At 46.4% G+C, this 24,895-nt stretch overlaps 1 protein-coding gene across 2 annotated transcripts in view; it reads right to left on the bottom strand.

The window, feature by feature from the left end:
* The window catches only part of NID1 (nidogen 1), an 88,684-nt gene that overhangs the window by 37,500 nt on the left and 26,289 nt on the right, over nt 1-24,895 (bottom strand). For both annotated transcript variants that reach the window (XM_039247164.1, XM_039247165.1), the window contains exons 2-9: nt 19,036-19,335; nt 16,616-16,842; nt 13,327-13,709; nt 10,124-10,273; nt 7,735-7,986; nt 5,613-5,813; nt 3,021-3,266; nt 1,827-1,970 (exon numbers count right to left, since the gene is read on the bottom strand). In XM_039247164.1, coding sequence (XP_039103095.1) covers nt 1,827-1,970; nt 3,021-3,266; nt 5,613-5,813; nt 7,735-7,986; nt 10,124-10,273; nt 13,327-13,709; nt 16,616-16,842; nt 19,036-19,335 — 1,903 coding nt within the window. The remainder of the gene's footprint in view (nt 1-1,826; nt 1,971-3,020; nt 3,267-5,612; nt 5,814-7,734; nt 7,987-10,123; nt 10,274-13,326; nt 13,710-16,615; nt 16,843-19,035; nt 19,336-24,895) is intronic.

Here is a 24,895-nt window from a genome sequence, read left to right as displayed (position 1 = left end):
GCACCAGAGCGCTTGTGAGTTCATCTGGAAACCTGCTCCAAACTACCTTGGAGGGTCCCTCTGCAGCGTCCCGCCAACACCAGGCATTCTTGGGATGCCATCTGTCATTATATCCATGTTACCCAACCTGAATTACAAAGGATCATTCTCTTCTAAGTCATTTTCCGGGTCAAAATAATGCATGAAGTGATTTGCTTCATCCAGTTTCCTATCAACGGCCTCATGTCTCAATCCATTAACACTGGGAGGCATGTTCTAGTGACCCAGAACAAAAAGCAGCCTGACTGGGAATATACCCACATTCCACGGTGCTAATCTGCCAGAGCGAGGACTAACCCCAGAACAAAAGCAGGTCCCCACATGACCACCTGTCTTCCTGAGTGAGCGCATCAGAGAGTTTTCTCTGATAGCAGTAGATTATGCAACGTTGTGCCTTGTGAAGTGAATCAAGCGCTCTTCCTACGAGAAGCTCACGTACCAAGAGTGCAAGAATTAGCCAGAGGTTATGGCCCAGCAGCAGCGGGTTGGGGCATCTCCACGCTTTACTAACATCCAGTTGGCTTAAAACTGTTGGGCTCTCTGGGGACCTACTGGAAAACTCTGATGGTCTGAGGCAAGTAGGAACTATGACCCCTTGCTAATGGTATGTTCCAAGGAAGGTGAGCCTCCGACTGAATTCTACCACATTGTACAAAGCTATCAGCAGGCTGGCTAAGCGATTAGGCAGCCTGTTTCTATAAGCGCAGGTCCCTGCTCTCCGTTATTTCAGATGCTCCCACGAGGACCTCACATAGTGTTTCACTCTGCCAATCTCTCTGTTAAATCAGCACACGAAGTCTGTCATTAATCAGGGGGTTGGATTCCAGACCTAAGGCATCGTTCCCAAATTTCAGGGCTTCTGGGCTCATCAGATTCTTAGACTTGAGTCATTCAAGGGGGCTGCTCATCTTTCTGGCTAAACACGCTTGTGTATGCCGCTCCTGCACTAGCAGAATTTACTACTAGCATTCCTTACATTCACCCGTGAGCCCTCTGTCGCAGATTTCGGGAGCTGTGGTTGAAGCACCTGACATTTCTGCACTAGAGGCCTCTGCTGTATGGACTCTTCACTGAGTCAGGAATTCACTAACTGGTCCTTGGTACTGGACTGCAATTTAGTCACAAACATATCACTATCTAGCTATCTACATGCATGTATTAAAAATTAACTTATAATGAGGGGCACCCGGGTGGCTCAGTCGGGTAAGCATCCGACTTCAGCTCAGGTCACGATCTCTTGGTTTGTGAGTTCGAGCCCGGTGTCGGGCTCTGTGCTGATGGCTCAGAGCCTGGAACCTGCTTCGGGTTCTGTGTCTCCCTCTCTCTGCCCTTACCCCGCTCTGCCTCTGTCTCTTAAAAATAAATATTGTAAACATTCAGGAGGCAGAAGTGAAAGACTCGATCTCTAGAGCAGCTGGACGAAATGGGATGGGGTTTGTGAGGCACCTGACAGCAGCAGCACCTGGGTTCCTTACAGGGACCGTTATATTATTAGTGTTAGAAACAGTGCTGACTCCAGGTTCCCCTTAAACCGTGTGCTGTGTGGCTTCCTAATGTCTACTCTGCTGCTTGGAGTCCGCGCACTGGACAAGATGGAAGAAAGAGCGGTGCCCCTAACCGGGTGACCGCTGGAACCCCAGGTGTGGGGCTTAACCAGGCTCAGTGCTCCCACCGGCGTCTCCCTCACCCACGCTCCCTTACCTCACCCAGGCCTCTGGTGTGCAGAAGTGGATGCCCCCTCCCAGCCCGCTTCCCAGCCTCCCAAAAGTCAGAATGGACGGCCGTACCTGAGCAGGTCCTCCCATCCCCTCGGAAGCCGATGGAGCACTCGCAGGCGAACTGAACCCCAGGGCCAGGGCGACAGGCCGCGTTGGTGTCGCACCCATGAGTGCCGACGTAGCAAGGATTCTGGAGGGCATCGGGAGAGCTGTCTGTGAAGCAGAGACATGGAAGCCAAGTGAGTTTTCAGAAACGCCTGTGGGTGTCCTCCTTCCACAGAAAGGAATGCGTAACTGATGAGCAGGAGAACAGCAGAGGGTTCTGGAACAAGATACCAGACTCCTGTGTCACTAGGGGGCAGTATCAGCAAACTACATCCCTCCAGATCCATGCCTGTTTTTGTAAATAAAGTTTTATTGGAAACAGGCCGCATCCATTCACTTGTGAACAGCCTATGGCTGCTTTTGTGCTATAATGACAGAACTGAGATCTTGTGACAGACACTGTACAGCTGGCCAAGCCGAAATATTCACTACCCAGCCTTTTAAGAAAAAATGTGCCAACCTCAACGCCTTGAGCTACAGTTGTCAAAGGAGGGAGAAAGACACCCGCCCTCCTGATTTGCGGAACTGCGGAAGGACAAACATGGTCAGCTGGAGAAGTGACCTGGGTGTGGAGGAACCACCAAAAATAACCAAAAAAGAGAAAGACCTTAAAACCCAACCCGAAAGATACGGAACCTCTGGGGCCTGGAGATTGGGATGACGTGAAGTCTGACCCCGAGATGTCGCGCTTGCTCTCCAAATGCCAGCTTCTTCCACGCAGCCAGAAGCATGCACAGACCAGACCTCAGCACCAGCGATGTGCTGTCACAGGGCAGAAGGTGTGGAGGCTCCATGCCCGACTTTCATCAGACTGTATTTAGATTTCCTCAGGCCCTGAGCACACATTCCCTTCAAGACTTAGCATGAGCATGCTCTAAGTGCCCTGCTGAAGCCTGCTGTAGCCTTTTGGACAGTCCGCTCCGTGAGGTAACTCAACGAGTTAGCATTCTTCACTCCACCCCAAACAGAACAATGAAGCGGCCTTAGGTTAGCAGAACAGAGGTGCCTAAGTTTTCTAAGAATCATAGATGATGAGATTATTTCGTCTGTAGGGACATATTTTAGCATACTTTCTTCTCACTGAGAGTAAAAGATGAAAAATAGTACGCGAAAGAGCGGAGATACATGTGCGGGCAGGCACACAACGCCCATTCCTACCCCTCACGGGACCGATGGAATTGCTTAGCGCATAGCGCAAGATCCTCTCCTCCTGGTTGTACAGGACGAACACGCTGTCCACTGAGAGTTGCTGGGTGTTGGGCAGGGTCGGCCGGGAAGTGTCATGGGTGCACTCCTGGAAGGTGATGGTTTGGCGCCATTGGTAAGTATAGATGGTAGAAGGGGTAGCGCCATCTTGCTCAGGCTCCATCACGGTGTACTCCCGCGTAGAGGACGATGTGATCACTGGGATGTGGTGAGGGGGGAAGAAGGGAGACCAGGCAGGGAGACAAAGGAGGCAAGCAGCTTAGTCAAGGGCTTTAAAACTATTGGCAATATTCCCTGCCCAGCTGAGATATCACACGTAACAGGTTACAGAAGATCATTTATTTCTGTACTGGGACTCATTCTGCAGATTTCCCATACTATGATTACAACTATTTGCATTGTAATATTTATTGCTTTCTCTCATCACGTGCTCTTTATAAGTTCTGAAGTCACCCAGAGCCAACCCAGAGATTAAGATCTGGTGGAAAGAGCACATGCTTGGAAGCAGATACATCTGAACTTAACACACCTTGCACTACTGCTCACAAGGTGTGTGATCACAGACCGGTTACAACTCTAGTCTCAGTTACTTCTACAACATGGGCTGGGGTGAGAACGACATAATGTATGTAAAATTTCTGGCCTCAAGCAGCCTACCACTATTAAGAGAAACTACTATCTCTGGTACTCATCTATGGAGCATTGAGCACGTGACTAGCAGAGCGTTAACTGCTCTATATTAGTTATCTCACTTGAGATTCAATAAATAGTGGCTGCTATATATAACCCTAGATCAAGCATTTTTCCTGTATAGAAAATGAGACACTAAATGGGTTTCAGTAACTAGTTCCTGAAAAATTACTAAAGTGCTGTGAGCCAATCTCAACAGAGAAGAGAGAAAGACTTCCCCACTCAGAAAAGCCTCCTTCTAACCCATATGATGAAACTCTCAACTTCCTATTAAAAAAAAAAAAAAGGAATAAAAGGCTCTTTATATTTGTGTGCTCTGATGTAGTTCATAACAAAAGTCAGAGGATAAATTAAAGATTAGTGTAAGCTGCCTGCTGTCTAGCTCCCACGTGCTGTGCTGCCAGAAATACCATCTGGATGCAGGCTGACCGCAGACTGGGGTCCTATGCCCCAGCCCCGTCATCCCCAGGAGAGCCCAATCAAGCCACAAAGCCTCGGCAGTTAGTACGACCTTTGAGGATGGCAATTTAATAAGAGCCTTCAAAAAGTCCCTATTGTTTGGCTCAGCAGTTCTATTTCTAGGAATTGAATCTTAGAAAAGAATCAGAAGTTTGGTCAAGATTTCTGATGAAGATGGTCATTTCAACTCATTCTAAGATGGGAGAATTGGAAATAACTTAAACTTTAGAAAACAGAATGGTTTAGGGGCAGCGTTTAGCTCTTGATTTCAGCTCAGGTCACGATCTCACAGTTCATGAGATCAAGCCCAGCGTTAGGCTCTGCACTGACGGCGCAGAGCCTGTCTGGGATTCTCTTACTCCCTCTCTCTATCTGCCCCTTCCACACTGTGCGAATGCATGATCAGTAAGCTTTCTCATTCTCAAAATACGTAAACATGAAAAAAAAAAAAGAAAATAGAATGGTTTAAATTAATAGCCATATAATAGTACAGATCCATTAAACAGTGTTTTCAAAGTCTACTGAAAATGAAGATATAATAATGTGGTATAACTGCAAATTTACTTAAATAAAAACTATATACTGAATTGTAGAATATGTACTAGAATTCCATCAATGTTAAATTTCCTGACTCTGTGACTGCTGTACTGTAGCCACAAAAGAGAATGTTCTGGTTCTTAGGAAAAATAGGTGACTTATTTAGGGGATGGAAGATCACAATGACTACAACTTATTCTCAAAAAATATGTATTGTTTACAATATATATATGTATGTGTATATGCAAGAGAAAAAGTAAATGTGGCAAAATGTTAACAATTGGTGAAGCTGGGTCAATGGCAGATGTAAATTACGCTGTTTTCAACCTTTTTTGTTAATTTGAAATTATTTAAAATAATAGGTTAAAATATAGATATATACATATGTACGTATATATATATATATATAGTTACATATAGATGTAATATCCATGTTGTACATTATATTCCTGGAGACTTATAAGATCTATGTTGAGATGTTATATATATGTTGGGGTACTATATATATACACATATATATATACACACATATATACAAATATATGTATATATACATATACACAAAAATATATATATATGTATATAGACACACACATGCACACACATATGGGGAAAAGGCTGAAAGGAATTCAATGCATTTAAATCTAATAATAATGATGTCCCAGTTTTACCATTATGCTTACTTTACAAGTGGGTACTATGTCTGTAATTAGGGGAAAAAGTGATTTTGATAAGCTAGTACCCAGCTATTTCCTCTCCAAAGCCCAGCCCGGGGCCGCTGCAGCAGTGGGCAGGTCGGAAGCTGGGACTGCACTCCACCCTCCCACCCCACACCCCCCACCGGCGCCAGCTGCTCACCCCCGGGGGAGTAGTGGTAGAGCTCGGTGTAGGGCTCGATGTGCACTGAGGAGCCGAAAGGGATCTGCGGCACATGGCCCTCCAGCTCCGTGTTGATGGTCAGGTGTCCATGCTCATCGATGCCGCTGAACTGCTGCTTGATGACCAGCTTGCCTGGGTGCCCCACGAAGGTCACCTCGGCCTGGCGGGTGAACTCGCCTCCTGGAAAGCAAGGGTGGTCTGTCACCTTTGACATCTGGGACACCCCCTCCTGTCGGCCCAAGGCTCCCGGTGCTGCTCCTGAAGGAGGCTCGGACCTCCTCTACAGGTGCTTTCGTCTGATTGGTAGAAATGGAGCTGGGGACACCAAGGACAGAGTGGGGACATCCTTGCGGCCCAACTGAGGGATGCGTATTGGAGAGACAATTCCCAGCCCCACCACTGCATCGGGATGGGCGGGCTCAAGAATGGTGCTGGAAAAACACAAAGTACCAGCTGCGATAGGTACTAACTGGGTGAACCAGAACAAGTCACCTAACCCCACTGAGCCTCCATTTCTTGATGACAAAGGAGTGATACATGGGGCGCCTGGGTGGCTCAGTTGGTTAAGTGCCGACTTCGACCCAGGTCATGATCTCCCCGTTCATGGGTTTGAGCCCCGCTTCAGGCTCTGTGCTGACAGCTCAGCACCTGGAGCCTGCTTCGGTCTGTGTCTCCCTCTCTCTCTGCCCCTCCCCTGCTCACACTCTGTCTCTCTCTCAAAAATAAATAAGCATTTAAAAAAATTCAAAATATCGCCACTTTAATTAACCCGCACATAAAGCAACACCAGCATGAAATGCTGTGCAGGGAAGGACTAGCATTTGTGGGTCTGACTGCAAAGCTCAACTCCGTCTGCCAAGGGAAGAGCACATGTGCACAAGAACATGAACACCGTTATACGACTCAGGATATACATGCCTGAGGGGCAGAGGGAAGAAATATTAGGCCAAACATTAGATATCTTAAGGGTAGGTGCACCCTTTTCCTAATACATAGCCTTTCCTTTTTTTTTTTTCTTCTTTTTAATGTTTTATTTATTTCTGAGAGAGAGAGAGAGAAAGAGCGTGAGCAGGAGAGGGTCAGAGAGAGAGGGAGGTACAGAATCTGAGACAGGCTCAGGCTCTGAGGTGTCAGCATAGAGCCCGACGCGGGGCTCGAACCCACGAACCGTGAGATCATGACCCGAGACGAAGTTGGACACTTAACCGACTGAGCCACCCAGGCAGCCTGCCTTTCCTTTCTTAAAATGGCCCCATTTCAGCATGTCTTTATGCTTTGTAACTTTTGGAGGGTTACCCTTGTAAAGCCTAGAGACCCTGATTTCGGGGTGTTTCCTCAATAAAGCCATGGCCGAGGCTCCAGCAAGGGGAGGCAGTGGTGGAGCAAATGAGGGCAGTGGCTGGGCACCTGTGACCCACAACAACAGGCTCCAGGTCCCAGGAGGAGCCGGGGAAGAACAACCTGCACCCAAGTTGTTCTAGAAAAGGGCTTCTAGCATGCATGGGGCCGCTGGCCTCAGCAGAGGCTGCGACCACTCTACAGAAACCTTCTTCCCACCACATGCCCGTCTGTCCGCTGAAGATTGAGCTTTCCCCAGCAGGGCACAGGCTCTAAGAAGCTCCAAGGAAAGTTAGGTTTTCTAAGACGCAGGGAGATTATGTTTATAAGGTTTAATTTAGCAGATAGAAATGGCAGGTTCCTTTCCTCCAAGCAGATACTGAAGAACCGTGAAGTATCAGTTCAGATTGGTTGGGAATCTGGAGGCAGGCTTGATAACCAGTGAAACTGTAAGCCCCACACTTTGCGGTGTGAGGATGTATAAAATGACTTCACCTGCTCTGCTGGAGATCTCTAAGTCCCACCCCCGCTCCTCGGCATGAAATCACTCCCTGCTCACAATGCAATTCAAGATAGCTTTAGTTAGTACATGTTAATGAAAAAATGGATGATTTGACCTCAACGTCTTATTTCTGGAGCCACAAAATGTTCCTCGGTGAGTTTTTGCAGACATGAAGTTCCCCTTGCCTTCACCCCCCAGCCCTCCCAGGGCCCCCAGGCACCACTGGGAGGCCCGTTAATTGCAATGTCTGAGATAAATTACCAGTGATGCTGAACCCATTCTTGAATCCATCTTGTTCCACTGCAAACATCCATCCAATGATGCCTCCGACAGGGGCCAGAGGAAGCAGAGAATAGCCGACGGTCTCGGGGATGGTGCTGATGGCTGTGTACGAGCGCCCGTGGTTCATCACCACGTAAGAGTGGAGGTCGGTGTTCTCGAAGACAATGGGCACCGGGCTGCTTCCCACCAGAATCCTTCCTTTCACTTTGCCATTGACTCGCTGAGGGGAGCCTGAGCAAGAAACAAAGAAGCCAGCCTTTGAACAAAAGAATAACATGCCCAAGAGGCCCCACACCTATAAAGTAAGTTAGAAATTCCAATGTCCTGGGGTGTCTGGGTGGCTCAGTCAGTTGGGTGTCTGACTCTTGATTTCGGCTCAGGTCACGACTTCATAGTTTGTGAGTTCGAGCCCCACGTCAGGCTCTGTGCTGACAGCTTGGGTCCTGCTTGGGATTCTCCCTCTCCATCTGTCTCTCTGTCCCTCCTTGGCTTGCTTTCTGTGTGTGTGTCTCTCTCTCTCTCAATCTCAAAATAAATAAACGTTTTAAAAAGAAAGAAATTCCATCAGTTATTGACCGCACATATCCTGTTTCTCTTCCTAGAGTACTAGGGACAGGAATTTTCCTACCCAGCTCCTTCGCTTGGTCTCTGCAGAGTTTTCTGCACATAGTTAAGTTCTCAATAAAGTCTGGTGACTAACACTAGACAGAGGGGCTTGCACCTGAGCGTCATCGCCATATTCGGAAGACCTTTCGCTATGCTCAGGCTGCCCAAGCTGTTAAACGGGGTCACTGACAAGCCAAAGCATACTAAACACACACAGAAATTCTGCACACAAATTGTGTCATTACATTGGGGAATGCTATTAAGTTTGGACGACTAATATCAAAAAAATGCATCCCCTAAACAATTACAGAAACGGGCAGGAAAGCCAAGTTAAGGAAACCAAACAAATTTTTTCCACCAAACCTTGAGCCAGAAAAATGTTTCAAAAGTAGCAAGAATCCAACAAATATTTAAACCACAGAACTATTATGGGGCGTGTATACTATGTCAAAATATGTAGCGAACAGTTTGTTATATCTGAGCTTGCCACCAAATACACTGCTAGCACTGCCAGCTCTGATATTTGGCACGGAAAGAGCTCAGGAGGTTGCTCTTTGAGAATAAGCTCTCATTGTAGGTTCTGGAAGCTTCTCTCAGGGTGAGAGAAGTATAAAAGCCAAGCCTAAAACAAAGGAGTAAAGGCACACCATACCTGGGGGTGGGAAGAGGGATTTAAAAGAAAACAGAAAACACATTTACAGACATTCAAAACCTCCCCCTAAATTAACATGAAAAGTACACATGATTTTCTTTCATTGCTTCAGACAGTATTTAACAAAACTCACTGTATCTCATTGTGACACAGAAGAATAAAAAAAGTTTTTTAAGCAAATTAAAATAACTGATTTTACTACAGCTATGGCTGGGGGTATGAAAAACAGAAAGCATTTCTGCAACTGAGTTTTATTTAGTCAAATTATGCAAAGCAGTTGAAGTCCCTCATGAAACACAAGGAAAATGGCCGGTGACAAGCGAGGTGAGTTGAGTTGGTGTCTGAAGGGACAAATCTTCAGTATGGTAGGGTTTTTGTTGGTTTTAATTTTATGGACCTAACCTCCCAGATGCCTCACTGTCTGGCCCTCTAGACTTTCACTGAGATTCTTTTTGGGTGCAGAGCTCAGAGCTGATGTGAACCCACATGTGAACCCAGAATGTGAAGCCATTCTGGAGTCAGCCCCCCGTGGGTCTGGTGCCCAGAATTAACTGGTGTGCCCCTTATGCTCTACCATCATCATGCTGTGATTTTAGGAGCATGAGGGAAGGACCACCCAAGGGGAAGGGTGAGCAGAACAGACTTCTCCCCCCTACAAACTCTGGTCCACACCCGCCCACCACGGCCCAGCTGGACTTTAACAACCATTAGGACACTCAAGTCTGCGAGCAGTGCCATACGGGAGGCTGGAAAGAAACTGAGGAAAACGAGAGGCATTAGGCACAGGCGCAGTCTGCATTATTTCAAAACTTCAGCCTTTGTCCAACACTAGGGGCAGTTATAAAGATGGGCTCATTTCAAAGATGGTGAAAAAATATAGCACAGGAAAGAAAGAGACCTCACCATGTTAGAAAAATGGGCATTTCCCGAGAACGACCCTTCAGGGAAGGATGACAAAGAATGGGAAGGAGAGATTCAATATGATCGCCCCACAAAGAGTACCCACCTTAGAGATCTGGGTAAAAGCCAACATTTCAAAGCAAGCACGAAAACAAAAACTCCACTCCCTCCTTCTCACCACACAAACGGAACACACAAAAAGCCAAGTACCTTCGGCAACACACTGTCGGCCGTTTCCGGTGTAGCCAGCAACGCAGCTGCAGCAGAAGCCCGTGGCGAAGTCCCTGCATTCCGCGTGCACAGAGCACTGGTGTCTGTTGTTGGCGCACGTCTGGCGGGAATCCGTGTTGTAGCTGAACACTGTTCCGGGGAAAACACGGCACACCTGTTAGCGTGTGCGGGGCGCGGACCAGGCTTGGTTAATTACACTGCACCCCCAAGCCCTTCCCGACCACTTGGGCGATTCCAGGGCCAGTGCTCACTACCTGTAGCTTCTTACATAGTGTGGTGGCTCCAGTACGCAAGCCATCAAGGCAAGTGGGTCTAAAGGGAGTTTTGAGGAATCACAGGGGTGAATTATTAAGCAAAGCTATGAATACTGGATCATGCAGTCAATATTCTCACCCTATCAATATTAGGTTACTACCACCAAATACAATCTTAATATGGTGTCCGTATAATGTAGTCAAATCGGCTTCATGTTTTGGGGCAGACCTTTACATTTTTTTAGGTTTATTTATTCATTTTTGAGAGAGACAGAGAGCGAGCGAGTGGGGGAGGGGCAGAGAGCACAAAGGAGAGAATCTCAAGCAGGCTCTGCACTGTCAGCACAGAACCCAATGCAGGGCCTGAACTCACAACACTCGAGATCATGACCTGATCCAAAACCAAGAGTCTAACCAACTGAGCCACCCAGGCACCCCTAATTTTTTTATTTTACTATTTCTTATTGTGGCAAAAGAAAATTACACATAGAGATCTATCTCATAAAATTTGTCATTTTAATGATCTAAAAATATTTTAAACTTTGTTGCCTCTTTCTTCTCCCCAGGGGAAAACTCAAGAAGCTCTTATACTCGAAAGCTGATTAAAAATAATTCCTTAGTCATCCTTGGTCTAAAGGCTTTTGACCCAAGAAACGAAAAGAATTTCTATTTCAAATTCTTACTTCCCAGGTTCATTTTATTAGAACTATGAACTAGCTCATTAAATTTAATAATCCAGAGCAAATTAATTTGGAATGAACTTCAAAAGCACAAGAGGGATGGACTTTCAGAGGGGATAATGATCCAATTTATAACTGTTATGAGGGAAGATAAAAGTAAAGTTTAACCTCAGGTAGATTTGATTAGTCTACACCCTCAGAAGGGAATTTCCAGTGTGTATAAAGGCGGCTTTTGGAGCAGGGAACACTCAGGCTCTGAGCTGAACACACAAGATGTGACTAATTACTTTAGCTCTCACTGTGGGCCCAGCTCCCAGTGGGTCCCTAATGGCCTGTGTATCTGTAGGTGACTTTTCACATAACACCAGGAATGTACTGCTGGCTGCAGGAGACTGACCTTTCTAATAAAAACAGTGAAATAAAACAGTGGGATGGAGGGTTGGAAAACATCTGTTCTAGTTTGGGCTTCAAGTCTAGGCTTTTATCGGTACCAAATAATATACTACCATAAGCTGTTGGTGCTAGGTATGATGAAGGCTTCACAAATGAGAATGTCAGAGACATCTAGACAGGGGAAAGCAGAATAAGATTCCAGACTCAACATCTACAAATAAACATATCCTACATGTCTAGGGGAGATCAGTCTGGAACAACATATGCAAATAAACATACCCCACATATCTGGGGGGATCGGCCTAGAACAAGGTCTACATGTAAACATAATCCACATATCTGGGGAGATTGGTCTAGAACAATGTCTCCATGTAAACACCCCATTTATCTGAAGGGATCAGTCTGGAACAAGGTCTATAAGTAAACACACCCCATGTATCTGGGGGGATTGGTCTAGAACAAGGTCTACATGTAAACATAATCCACGTATCTGGGGAGATCGGTCTGGAACAAGGTACGAGTAAACACACCCCACGTATCTGGGGGGATCAGTCTGGAACCAGCTACAATCACAGACTGCCATGTGCTAGATGTTAGTGGCATGTGTAGGGAGCCCTGAGACATGAACCCAGGACCTCATCACGCCACTAAGCAGTAACTTCTCCATTTCTGTGCCTAAAAAGTAAGTAAGTACTCTTCCTCTGCCCACCAGATCTTGTCCGTGCTTTGGGATATTCAAAAGGAACAAACACATATGAGGAAACAAATACAGAGTGAGTAATGCGGGATGGAGTAGATTTATCTGCGGGCCTTAAAACTTCATAGTAGAGGCAAGAAAGAGTCACAATAAATATCATTTAAAGGCTTGGGCCATCTCATTTATACGAATGGTAATGGATTATATGTCAGCCTAAAGAGCAAAACCTAAAAAATACAGCTTCATTTGAACTTCTTTTATAAGAAAAATCAAAGCACGCTGGAGCCCAAATGGCTTTCCCTCAGAATGCAGCAAAAATCTGATAGAATGTGGATGACTAGAAGAGATTGCATTTTAAAACCATCTTTTGGGGTGCCTGGGTGGCTTAGTCGGTTAAGCGTCCAACTTTCACTTAGGTCATGATCTCGCGGTTCGTGGGTTCGAGCCCCACATCGGGCTCTGTGCTGACTGCCAGCTCAGAGCCTGGAGCCTATTTCAGAGTCTGTATCTCCCTCTCTCTCTGACCCTCCCCTGTTCACGCTGTCTCTCTCTCTCTCCCTCTCTCCTAGAAATAAATAAAAATATTTTTTAAAAAATTAAAAAAAATTAAAAAAATAAAACCATCTTTTAAAAAGGCTCTGTTTGTGTTGGATTTTTAAATCTTCACAAACCAAATCTGAAGCTGATGGGACTGGGGAGGAAAAATAATCAACCATTCTCAATCCAAAACCAAGAGGAAATAAACGTCAAAGATAAACTGCGTCAACAGCCAAAGAAACTTCGAAAATGTTTTTTCAGGTGGGTGGATAGATGTCGGACCCCAGAAGTCACCAACAAGAACACTGGACTTGCAAAATAATTCCAAAGCACTTTTCTCTTTAAAACGGACAGAAAGGAATCAGAGGAAACTTGAAAGAGAACCGCTCAGTGGTCCCCCGTCAGCGCAGCCCTAATCCCAAAAGATCCCTTGGTGTCTTTGAAGCCATCAGGCACAGGCACCTAAGTTCCACAGCAGCGAGCGAGGTCTGCCTCCACTTCCCCAGCTTACATCCTCACAAACCGCCATGTGAGACACACAGCTGACATCCCTCTAGCAGGGCTCCCGTCTGGAAACCTAGGTGCCCAGAAACATACCAGCTGCAACCTTCAAGGCCTTACCCACTCCTGTTTCCTCAACTTCATCCACATCAATGACCTGTGGGTGCTGCTGGCGAAACCTCTCCCCTGGTAGCTGGAAAGATCGGGTCCTCTCTGTGGGAGGTCCAGGAGGTCCGGCGGGTCTCTCGGTGGGCAGGTGGCGGGGGGAAAGGACCCAGGGCACGCTGCGGATGCTGGGGTCTCCGCTTCTCGGAGACTCATAGGGGAAGGATGTCGTGCCCACGTCCTCCAGGCCCAGATGTGTCACTGAGTCGTAATCTTCATCATCATATTCTGCTCCATCGTCCAGTCCGAGGCTCACGTCAGAGGGCACCACGCCGCTGGCTGTGGCCGGGCTCCCGATCTCAAACACCCAGACGCCCTGCTGCCCAGAGTTACTGCTCCTAGAGGGGAGGAGGGGCTTCTTAGAAACAGGCCAGCAGCCCACAACATGCCCCCGCTAACCAAGCAGAAGGACCCCTGGGGGTCTGGCACCAGCCTGAAAGCCACCGCCTACTTCGTCTTTGTCTCTGGTTCTGCCATAGAGCTCCTGAAATCCTCATAATCTCTGGAGTGATGAGATGTTCTTTTCTTTGCTAATGAATGACTGGTGGCTGTGACCCTGGGGAGCTTCAGGATGGGGGCTGGGCAGTAGAAAGACCAGCGCAAGGCTAGAGAGTTGGAACTTTCAGCCCCACGCCCTGACTTCCAGAGAGGGGAGAGGGGGTTGGAGATTGAGTTAATCATCAATAGCCGATGAGTTAATCCATAATGCTTATGTGATAAAAACCCCTAAGCGATGAGGTTGGGAGAGCTTTCGAGTTGGTGAACACAAGGGGATGGTGTGCCCAGGGATGGCTTGGAAGCTTAAAACCCCCTCTCCCTCCCACACCTTGCCCTATGCATTTCTTCTGTTTGGGCTGTTCCTGACTTGTGTCCTTTAAAATAAACTGGTGGGGCATCTGGATGCCTCAGTCAGTTAAGTGTCCAACTCTTGGTTTCGGCTCCAGTCATGATCTCATGGTTTGTGAGTTCGAGCCCTACATCGGACTCTGCTCTGACAGCGCGGCACTTGCTTAGGATTCTCTCTCTCTCTCTCTCTCTCTCTCTCCCCGTCCCCCCACTCTCTGCCTCTCCAGCACTCTCACCCTCTCTCTCTCAAAATAGGTAAATAAACTTTTAAAAATAAAATAAAATCAGGGCTCAGTTTAACTGACTGGGTGGCTCAGTCAGTTAAGCAGCCAACTACCACTCAGGTCATGATCTCGCGGATCATGGGTTCGAGCCCCGCCTTGGGTTCTGTGCTAACAGCTCGGAGCCTGGAGGCTGCTTCGGATTCTGTGTCTCCTTCTCTCTGTTCCTCCTCCACTCACACTCTGTCTCTGTCTCTCTCCTCAAAAATAAATAAAGCTTAAAAATTAAAAATAAATAAAAATTTAAAAATAAAATAAAATCGGGGCGCCTGGGTGGCTCAGTTGGTTACACATCGACTTTGGCTCAGGTCATGATCTCACAGTTCATGGGTTTGAGCCCCGCGTTGGGCTCTGTGCTGACAGCAAGCTCAGAGCCTGGAGCCTGCTTCAGATTCTGTGTCTCCCTCTCTCTCTGCCCCTGCCCTGCTCATGCTCTCTCTCCTCTCTCTCTCTCAAAAATAAACAAACATTAAAAAAATTTTTTTAATAAAATGAAATGAACAGGCAATAGTAAGAGAAGTGTTTCTCTGAGTTCTTTGAGCTATTCTAGCAAATTACTGAAACTGAGCAGGGTGGGAGGGTCAGAGAAGCCCCCAATTTATAGAGCTGGTTGATCAGAAGCACAGGCGGCAACCTGGAATGCAGTCTTGTGGGACTGAGCCCTTAGCCAGTGGGGTCCGTGCTCACCTGGGGCTGTCAGTGTCAGAACTGAACTGAATTGTAGGACACCAAGTGGATGTCTAAAGAGTTAAGAGTACTGGTTGGTGAAGGAAAAAAAAAATCCCACCTATTCGGTGTCAGAAGTGTGCATGAAAACAGTACAGACTTGGATGATCAGAAATCCCAACTCTATCAGCTGTGGAATCTGAGACAGGCCTCAGTTTACCTTTTCATGTTCCAAGGGCAGAGTGAGATGCAAAAGAGATTCAAAATCTAAAGGCCTTTTATAAATGAAAAAACACAACAGAATAACCCTAATCTCTCCTCTCGGCACCATGTTTACTGGTCTTCTGTGTCTGCTCGGAAGTGCTATAGAACCTGCAAAATGACCAGCTTCGGCAGTGGAAAGGGGGGACAGACATTACTCAGTGGGGAACACTGAGCAAAATGCTGGGGTGGGGTAGGGGATAAGGAATCCAGAAAGCCCTGTAGATAGAAGATGTGTATTCAATCTGTCTGCCTGGGACTTCCGGGAAATGCAAGGGTACAGAAGCTTGCTAGCACCAGCTCACGAGAACCAGTTGTTAAATGTGAGCAGTTTTGCAAGCCAGTTATTAAACACAGTCATGGTAAGCAATTAAATTACATAAACTTAGAATTAAACAAATGACATTTACAAAACAAAGGCAACCAGTACTTGAAACCCATCACGTTGATTTATTTTACGATCGTCTGTGTTCTGAAGTTACTGGAATCTATGGCATCTGTGGGGTGAGAAAAATGGGTCTCTTCTCAGCTCCATGGTTGAACAACATGAAATGGGTAGCTGGAAAGTGGCCAATAAAGGAGAATTTACACCACGGAAATAGGTAAACAGTATAAATGAGGGCTTTCCTCACCCACATAAAGCCAGTTGCTAAGCACGCTGTTAAGTCAAGGGCAGGGGAGTTTTAGACTCAATTTGACAAAATAAAGTTCGGAGGTGGGGTGTTCTTTCTTCATTTTTTAAAGCATAACGGGAGAGGAAAGAGTTGAGATTCAGAAAAAGCAGTCTGAGCTTTCCCTGCTTCTGCCAAATTCTAGAAAATAGCCCAAGAAAAGTGCCGCCTGTGTGGTGGGAGGAGGTTTTTCTCAGCCCTGGGTTACTAGCAGGAGATAGGGTTTGAATAGCTTGTATTTCTGACTTTACACTTGCAGAGGAGATGGTAGAAACGGTTTCAAATGAGCATGAGATCTAGAAAAGGGGCAACCTGTTCATTCTAAGAGTGTATTACTTTGAGTTCATGAGGGGAAAAAAAGCATTACATAATACAAAAAAAAATTTAAATCTGTGGGAACATTTTTAGGTAATGGTCCATAGTGCCCATCTATCATCCTTAATAAAATAACAAAGTGATCATCTTAATAATGAAATGGTCACGAAGGGGAGAATCGACTGAAGAACAGAGAAAGCGTACTTGGCCAAATTTCCAATGGATTCTCTGTCATTGGCAAATATATTATAAGCTCCATCACTCTTCCATATAAATCCTTGGGCACCTTGACTGAACGCAACCACAGCAGGAACTTGGGTCTCGTCCTTCTTTGAAAATGTCGTGTCGAACTGCAGACCATCTTCAGGATAAAGGAAAATGGCGTAGGAGCTGGAATCAGAGGAGGCTAGAACAGCCTGGAATGTGTTTCTCTGCAAAGAGGAGTTGAGGTTGAGTTACTCGGGAAAATATCAATGGATCTTAAATTGTTCTATTCCCCAGACTATTTAGAGAATGTCCAGAGAATAAGCAGCATTTTCACCTTATTCTAAATGTATTTTTTTTAATGTTTTAGTTTTGAGAGACAGAGACAGAGCATGAGCAGGGGAAGAGCAGAGAGAGGAGACACAGAATCTGAAACGGGCTCCAGGCTCTGAACTAGCTGTCAGCACAGAGCCCGACATGAGGCTCAAACTCACAAACCTAGAGATCATGACTGAGCTGAAGTCAAACGCTTAACTGACTGAGCCACCCAGGCACCCCTAAAAGTATTTTTGTAGCAAGAACCAAGTATTCTAGGATGGCCCCACTTAAAAATCTGAGCCTCTGTCAGCATGAAATTTTCCCATGAATGAATGAACATTTTCTGTGTGAAGAAAAAATTACAGAGATGGTACTTCTAGACCTAAATCTTACGTAACTTAGCAAATTCTTGCCTGTAGAAAGTTTCCACTGCTATGAAACATTTTCAAACATCATGCTAAACATCATGCTAAACTAGCATACATCTGTTGAGCCCAAGCAACACACAGTAAGATGAAATGTAAGCTCTGGGAGAAAACAGATGTGGATTCAACTCCTTGCTTGACTCATCATGGGTTGTGTGACTTTGGGCACGTTGCTTAAATTCCCAGAGCTTGGATTTCTGAATCTGCCAGCTGGAGAGAAAACCATCTACTTCACAGAAATGATAGGAGATCTATGTGAGATATGAAGGGCCAGGCACGGAGAAGATATTCCTTAAATACTGGTTATCTTTCCTACAAATACATGGTCCCTGTGCTTGAAAATTTCCGGGCCAGGTGGGAAGATGGACATGTGAAGAAAATATTGCAAAACTGGGGGACAAGGGTGCCTGGCTCAGTCAGTAGAGCATATGACTCTCCATCTTGGGGTTGAGTTTGAACCCCATGTTGGATGTTAGAGATTAATTAAAAATAAAATTAAAAAAAAACGGGGGACAGATTCTATAAAGGAGTTGTGTGCAAGTGTTACTGGAGCCACAGAAAGAAGGGTCCAACACTGGGAGGGTGGGAACAGACAGGGCTATGCAAGTTGGGAAGATCAAGTACAAGTTCGACACCAGCAGTGGGAGACAGGGAAAGGATGTCCCAAGCAGAGAAGAAAGCAAGTGCAAGGTACTGGGGTTGGGGGGAGGGAGGAGGGTTCAGGATGATCAGAGAATTCCAAACAATTTGGTTCAAGTGCCGCAAAGGGTGTGTGAAGTAAGGGTAAGAGGTAGGCAAAGGGCTCTTTACAAGGGGCTGGGCACTTATCACTCAAGTGACAAGGACGCACCCTTCAGAAACAGCAGGTTTTAAGCAGTTTTCAAGTGCAGCACTCACAGAGATATAAAGAGCAAATGGTGTCGTGCTGGCCCATGACAGGCTTTCCCAAAGGGTGTTCTGTCTTACAGGTCTTATTTGGGAGGGAGAAAACAATATGGCCAAAAGGTTTGGGGACTGCTAAATTTTTTTAAAAAAATTAAGCAGGTGTTGGGGTGCCCGGGTGTCTCAGTCAGTTAAGCACCTGAGTCTTGATTTTTGCTCAGGTCCCGATCTCATGGTTGGGGAGATTGAGCCCCATGCTGGGCTCTGGGCTGGCAGTGTGGGGCCTGCTTGGGATTCTCTCTCTCTCTGCCCCTCCCCTGCTTGCATGCTCCTTCTCTGTCTCTTTCTCTCTCTCTCATTCAAAATAAATAAACCTGAAAAAAATTACGCAGGCGTCTTTATTGTAGGACTTTTCAGAGTAAGTTACCAGGAGAGAGAGAAAGTTCCACATTTCCAAACCTACTTGGCCAGGGGAGGCCTTATTCTCGAAGACTCTCTTGCAGAACTGGTGCTCTGTGGTACTCGCCTTGGGAACTACCCACCTAGAACGTCACATGTTTGAATGGAGTGGATGGGGACCTTTCAAGTTTCTCTCTCCTCCGTAATACCGTAAACATTAAATAACGATGGAGGGAAATTACTTTTCTAAAGAGAAGCAGAGGCATGTCCTAAAAAGTGACTTCAGATCTAGATGTGGCTTCTCGACTTACTCAAGTATCTTCCTTCCTTCGAGGAAGACCAAAGTGTGCAGCTAACCTGTGGACTATTTGCACTTGTCTCGGGGTGAGCACTTACCTTGCCCTCCTGGGTGGGGTCCTTGCCGGGCCCTTGGTATGGAGCCACGGATTCCCAAGTGACGACCACTGCACTACTGGGCTGGAAAGAGATTTCTGGAAACCCTCTCTGGACACACTCTCCTGCCAGCTGAGTGACAGAGGGGGAGAGGTCTTCCCGGTAGTAAACCTTCCCGAAGCCATCTGTCGTGTCCAAGTCCGCCAGGAAAGGAGCAACTACGCCGAAAGTTGGTGGGAAGAGCCCGGGGGAGGATTCTTTGGCCGGGGGTTCACTCATGGCAATAATGCCATTTGTGGTGACCTGTCCAAAACCAAGCACAGTTAAGAGGCATGCAGAAAAAATGTCTTCCTCAGGGACTCTGAGCTGCCACTCACAGAACACTGCCACAGGTACCCCCGTCTGCCAAATGCAATGGAACCGGAGAAGGGCAAGATCCTGGATGGGAAAACTCAGGACGGCCCTCCTCACAGGATGGCCCGGTGGGAGGTGCATGGGGTGAGAATCACAGGACCTGACTCTGGCATGGACCAGTCACCCTACCTTGGACACATGTCCTGAACTTTAAATCTTGGGCTTTCCGTGTATGCGTGCTTTGTACTTCGCAAAGCACCGCTCACACATAAACCATTATGAAAGCCTTCATTATGATCCCCAGCGAATTGACCCATCAGAACATACCAGGGCTGGGCCAGAGTGCTGGGGGTCCCAAAATGGGTAGCACCCAGTCTCTGCCTTTCAAGATCCCACGATCCTGAAGGGTATGGGGAAGGACTGACACAGACGATGATACAATATGTAATGAGATGAGGAGTAACTTTGGGGGCACCTGGCTGGCTCAGTCAGTAGAACATGGGACTCTTGATCTGGGGTCATGTGTTCAAGCCCCTCTTTGGGTGTCAAGCTTACTTAAAAAAATAATAAATAAATAAAATACATTGGAAGCGTAGATCTTTAAAAAAAAAAAAAAAAGTATTAGGAGTGCCTGGGTGGCACAGTCAGTTGAGCATCTGACCCCGGTTTCAGCTCAAATCATGATCTCACAGTTGGTGAGTTTGAGCCCCGCATCAGGCTGTGCGCTGAGGGAGCAGAGCCTGTTTGGGATTCTGTCTCTCCCTCTCTCTGCCCCTCCCTTGCTTTCTCTTAAAGTAAATAAATAAACTTTAAAAAATTTTTAAAGAAAGAAGTACATTTAAATGGCTCATTACGGTATCATTAATTATTATGTCTAGTTTAATGTCAGAATAGTAGCTAACACTTACTGAATGTTTACCATGTTCCAGGCATCCTTTTTTTTTTTAAGTTTATTTATTTATTTTGAGAGAGATGAAGAAGCATGAGTGGGGGAGAGGCAGAAAGCAAGAGAAACCGAGAATCCCAAGAAGCTCCTCACTATCAGTGCAGAGCCCGACACAGGGCTCAAACTCATGAGAGGTGAGATCATGACCTGAGCTGAAAGCAACAGTCAGACCCTTAACCAACTGAGCCACCCAGGTGCCTCCATGTTCCAGACATCTTATTAACCTTTAATCCTCAGCAGAACTCCATAAGACTAGCTACTATTATTATCCACATTTTTCTGATGGAGAAAATGAGGTAAGTTAAATCAATTTGTCCAAAGGTCCCAACAAGCATCAGCACTGGGATTCGAACCCAGGGAGCCAGACTCCAAAGTTGGCCCTCTTTAATCACTGTGTACAGCCTTCTTGAAATGAGTTTTAACTCCCTATAGAAAGAGCTTAGTGTTCTTATCCAGCTAAACCCACACTCCTTAGGAAAAAAGGGAGCCCCTTGATTGAAGGCACTTGGTGGGGGTGCTTGCATCTCCTGCAAAGCCAGGCTAAGCATGAGGCTTTGACCCCCTCACTCTTTCTTGTTAGTGCACAATCCTGTGACAACACAGAACACCACTCCGGTGCTCTTTTTACCCCAAGAATTTGTGAATAAAAATGCCCTCGTGGTGCCTGGGTGGCTCAGTCGGTTAAGGGTCTGACCCTTGATTTCGGCTCAGGTCATGATCTCGCCGTTTGTGAGTTTGAGCTCTGCATCAGGCTCTGTGCTGACAGTGCAGAGCCTGCTTGGGATTCTCTGCCTCCCTCTCTCTGCCCTTCTCCTGCCTGTGCTTGCTCTCTCTCTCTCTCTCTCTCTCTCTCTCTCAAAAATAAATAAACTTTAAAAAAATGCCCTAAGCAAATGGAAGAGACTTTGCAAATTGCACCTCAGTCTGTACTTTAAGAGGCTGTGAATTAGAAGAACATGAATGCAAACAAGGGGCTCTTTATTGTTAAGGAGTTGATCAGAAGGCTTTTGGGGGGAAGGGGGTTTGGGTTTTCCAAGTCACTTATCCCCCCACCCCCAGCCTTCTCCTCCACTCGCTACAGACCTCATTACTAGAGGAGGGGGCGGGGTAGATACTAAGAAGAGCACTTCAGACCAGACCCTGCAACAGGCCGAGAACTGGGTGAAAAGGTTCAAAGGGGTGGAGCAGATCTGGGCCCCAGAAGAGAAAGTCGCAAGAGTTCTGGGAGTGTGCGTGGACTTTGCAAAGCCCTTCCTTTACACCAGGCTTCACGGGCCGTTAACTGTTAGGACACGATTCCCAGTGCCGTCTGGCATGGCAATGGTTTTCTGGGCATGCTGGCAGGCTGCGGGGAAGGGGCGCGGGGAAGAAGCCCTGGTTCCTCACCCTCTCGCCCCCCCAGCCCATGTGCACCTCTCCCTGCACGGACATCTCAGCGGGGCTGGCATGTGGGGGCGTGGGAAAGAGCTCGCTTTCCCAAAGCCTCCAGAGGCTGCCAGTTACCAGCCGCTAGTGGGAAGCGATCACAGGGAGGCCACATGCACACAACTTAAGTTTCAAAAAGCTGTTTTCCGGTGACATTTCAGTCCCACAATTTGGAAAATATTCCCGGTGTCTTTTCTTGTTTAGAATCTGGGCACGGGGCTGTTTCTATTACCAAAAGGAATGCTTTGGGAATCGAATTTTTAGACGAGTATCGAGAAGCACTGCAAATGCTCTGGACACAGACCATATAACCCTTTTTAGTATTCATCCTGGACAAGTATTTTTCAGCCATTTTTTATGGTACATTTGGCTCAATTTTTGGTGATAACGAAGGAGGATGACGTCAGAGTATAAATGTTATAAACAGAACATCCAGAAGTATCATCTGACTCTTAGCTTTAAACTTCTCCCCGGGGGTGCCTGGGTGGCTCAGTCGGTGAAGCTTTCTGACTTGTGGTTTCGACTCAGGTCACGATCTCAAGCTTTGTGAGTTCGAGCCCTTCATGTGGCTCTGTGGAGCCTGCTTGGGATTCTCTCTTTCTCCTCTCTCTCTCTCTAAGTAAATAAATAAACTTAATAAAAATAAGCTTTAAAAAGAAAAAACTCCCCAGTAAATGTTTCTTTTCCTGTTTAAGACCACCAATTAATGGCTGACTTCAACAATATTCTCTTACATTTGGATGCCAGTCTCACTGCACAAATCTGTCAAGTGTGTGATGCTCCCATTGTCTTGTTCTTTTTCCCCTTCTTAAAGTTGAGCAAGCAATAGAAGCACAGGGAGCACAAAGGGAAGGGGCTAGAAGGTACTTAGGAGGTCAGGAGGATGGACACGGGCACTACAATCTCCAAAGGAAACAGAGCGGGGACACAGAGATTCATGCCATTCACCCCATTGTCTAAGCCAGGCAACTGGAGAGCTGGCCATGATTCTCTCCTGTTTCTCACCCATGTCCCCTGTGTCCCATCTTCAAGGTCCCTGGCATGCTCTCCATCCCTGCCACCACCAGCACCCTCTCCCTGGCCCCAAACAGTCACATGACTGGCTCACTGTCACCCTCCAGAGCTCAGTGAGGTACAGCCTCTAAAAGAGGCTTCTCCATCTACCCACTATGGTCTCCTCCTGTTCCTTCCTCTCTTCCCTCACTCCCTGGCCCCGCATTTCTGTTCCCACTTCCTGTTCATTTCCTTCCAAGTGTGGAAAACGATGTGTATGACATTATTTACTCATCTGCTGGCCCTCGCTGCTTTCCCCATGAGGCAATATGTCCCTACAAAAGATGGGACCGTGTCCACCTTGGTTACTACCGTAGCTGCAAAGCTCATACACCACCTGGCATGTGTTATTCCCCTCCCTTCCTGACTTCCTCCAGAAAATGGGGTGGGGAGATTCATACAGAAGAAGGCCTGAATACCAAGGTGTTCCAGAAATAATGCCCAGAGGCGTGTGAGCTCCGTTTGTGAGCGCAAGAAGGATCGCAGTGTAATGTGTCATGGTGGTTGTGTCACGGTGGTCCTTGCCACTGCACCAATGATTAAAACAAAAAGTCTGGGGGCACCTGGGGGGCTCAGTTAGTTAAGCATCTGACTTTGGCTCAGGTCATGATCTCATAGTTGGCTGTGTGCTGAAAGCTCAGAGCCTGGAGCCTGCTTCTCTGCCCTTCCCCACTCACACTCTGTCTCTCTCTCAAAAATAAACATTTTTTAAAAATTTATTTTTAAAAATAAAACAAAGATAAAACAAAGATGCCTGGGTGGCTCAGTTGGTTAAGCGTCCAGCTCTGGATTTCGGCTCAGGTCATGAGCTCATTTGTCAGTTCGAGCCCCATATCAGGCTCTGCACTGACAGTGTGGAGCCTGCTTGGGATTCTCTCTCTCCCTCTCTCAAAATAAATAACTAAGCTTAAAAAAAAACAAACAAAAAAAAAAACCAAGATGGAGTGAGATTTCTTAAAAAAAAAAAAAGAGTCTGCATTAAATATGAACTGATAACTTGAATCTAAGCACATCTCCAGGTCTAACTATCAGTTTATAGGAAATACAGGGGCTGGAAGAATGTGTTCAATGAGACTGTAGGGACACAATCAGAAAAATCCAGAATATGGGACACTATGAAGGGCAAATGCCCATTGCTTTACTAAACACATTTCAAGAAAAAAGGCAGTGAGGGGAACCTGTAGATTTAAGAAGTCCTAAGAAACATATCTGCCAGATCTGAGTTCAGGGTCGGACTGGATCCAATCTAAACTGGCCTGGGTCCAGCATGAGGCCTTGGGTGAATAAAATGTTGTTTTAAGGAGGAACAAACAGGTTGACCTTACCAAAGACAATCTTGAAATACAGTGGCCCATAGTGGAGAACTTTTAACCTAGATAAGCTTGTCCATTTATGAGGTATCCCAGAGAAAAAGGGGTCTCAGCCAACCATTGACCATAAAAGGGGGAGGGAAAATGATTTTTCCTGCTCTACAGTTTCCAGTGACCAGGATATGACCTGCTGGGACACCCCACTCGCTCCAGAGCCCACAGATGGGATCCTGGGAAAACTAGCAAAAGCCAGAAAACGTTGAGAATTCTCGCCAAAGTCAGCTCTCCCAGATCTCTATCTGTAGAGCCTGGTGGAGAGAGGAAGGTAAAATTTCATGTTGTCCCTTCCTTTCCAAGTTCAGATTGGCAGGCAAAAAGACATTTGTAACAAACAATCAGGCCTTTGAATTGTGACTCTCGTGAATTTACTGTTGGGTACCCATCAGTTGTTGATCCTTTCTCTCCCCAGGACAGCTACTGCCTTATTTATCTTGCTTTGGATAGGGTTGGGAGGCCCCCAAATGTGGCCAGAGATGTGCGCTACACTCCATATGCGGCCACGGTCCTATCAACTACTGCCAGCTCTCAGGAGAACTCTCTTAAGTCTTTCATTCTTTTGGTTAACTTTGGGCCAGGCAGTATTCTCCACACCCTTTTTGGGGATGCCTCTTGTATCCAAGAGGCTGCTCATTACTGCCGGGAATATTTACTGTTTATGCCTGTTGAAACCTGACAAGATATTTGAAAGGATTTTCTTAAGAAGCTCTATGGTCAG

Source organism: Hyaena hyaena, unplaced genomic scaffold, assembly GCF_003009895.1.
Source record: "Hyaena hyaena isolate Hyena2069 unplaced genomic scaffold, ASM300989v1 scaffold_288, whole genome shotgun sequence".
Lineage (NCBI taxonomy): Eukaryota > Metazoa > Chordata > Mammalia > Carnivora > Hyaenidae > Hyaena > Hyaena hyaena.
Note: the sequence above shows the minus strand (reverse complement) of the source record. Positions and strands in the feature narration are given on the sequence as shown.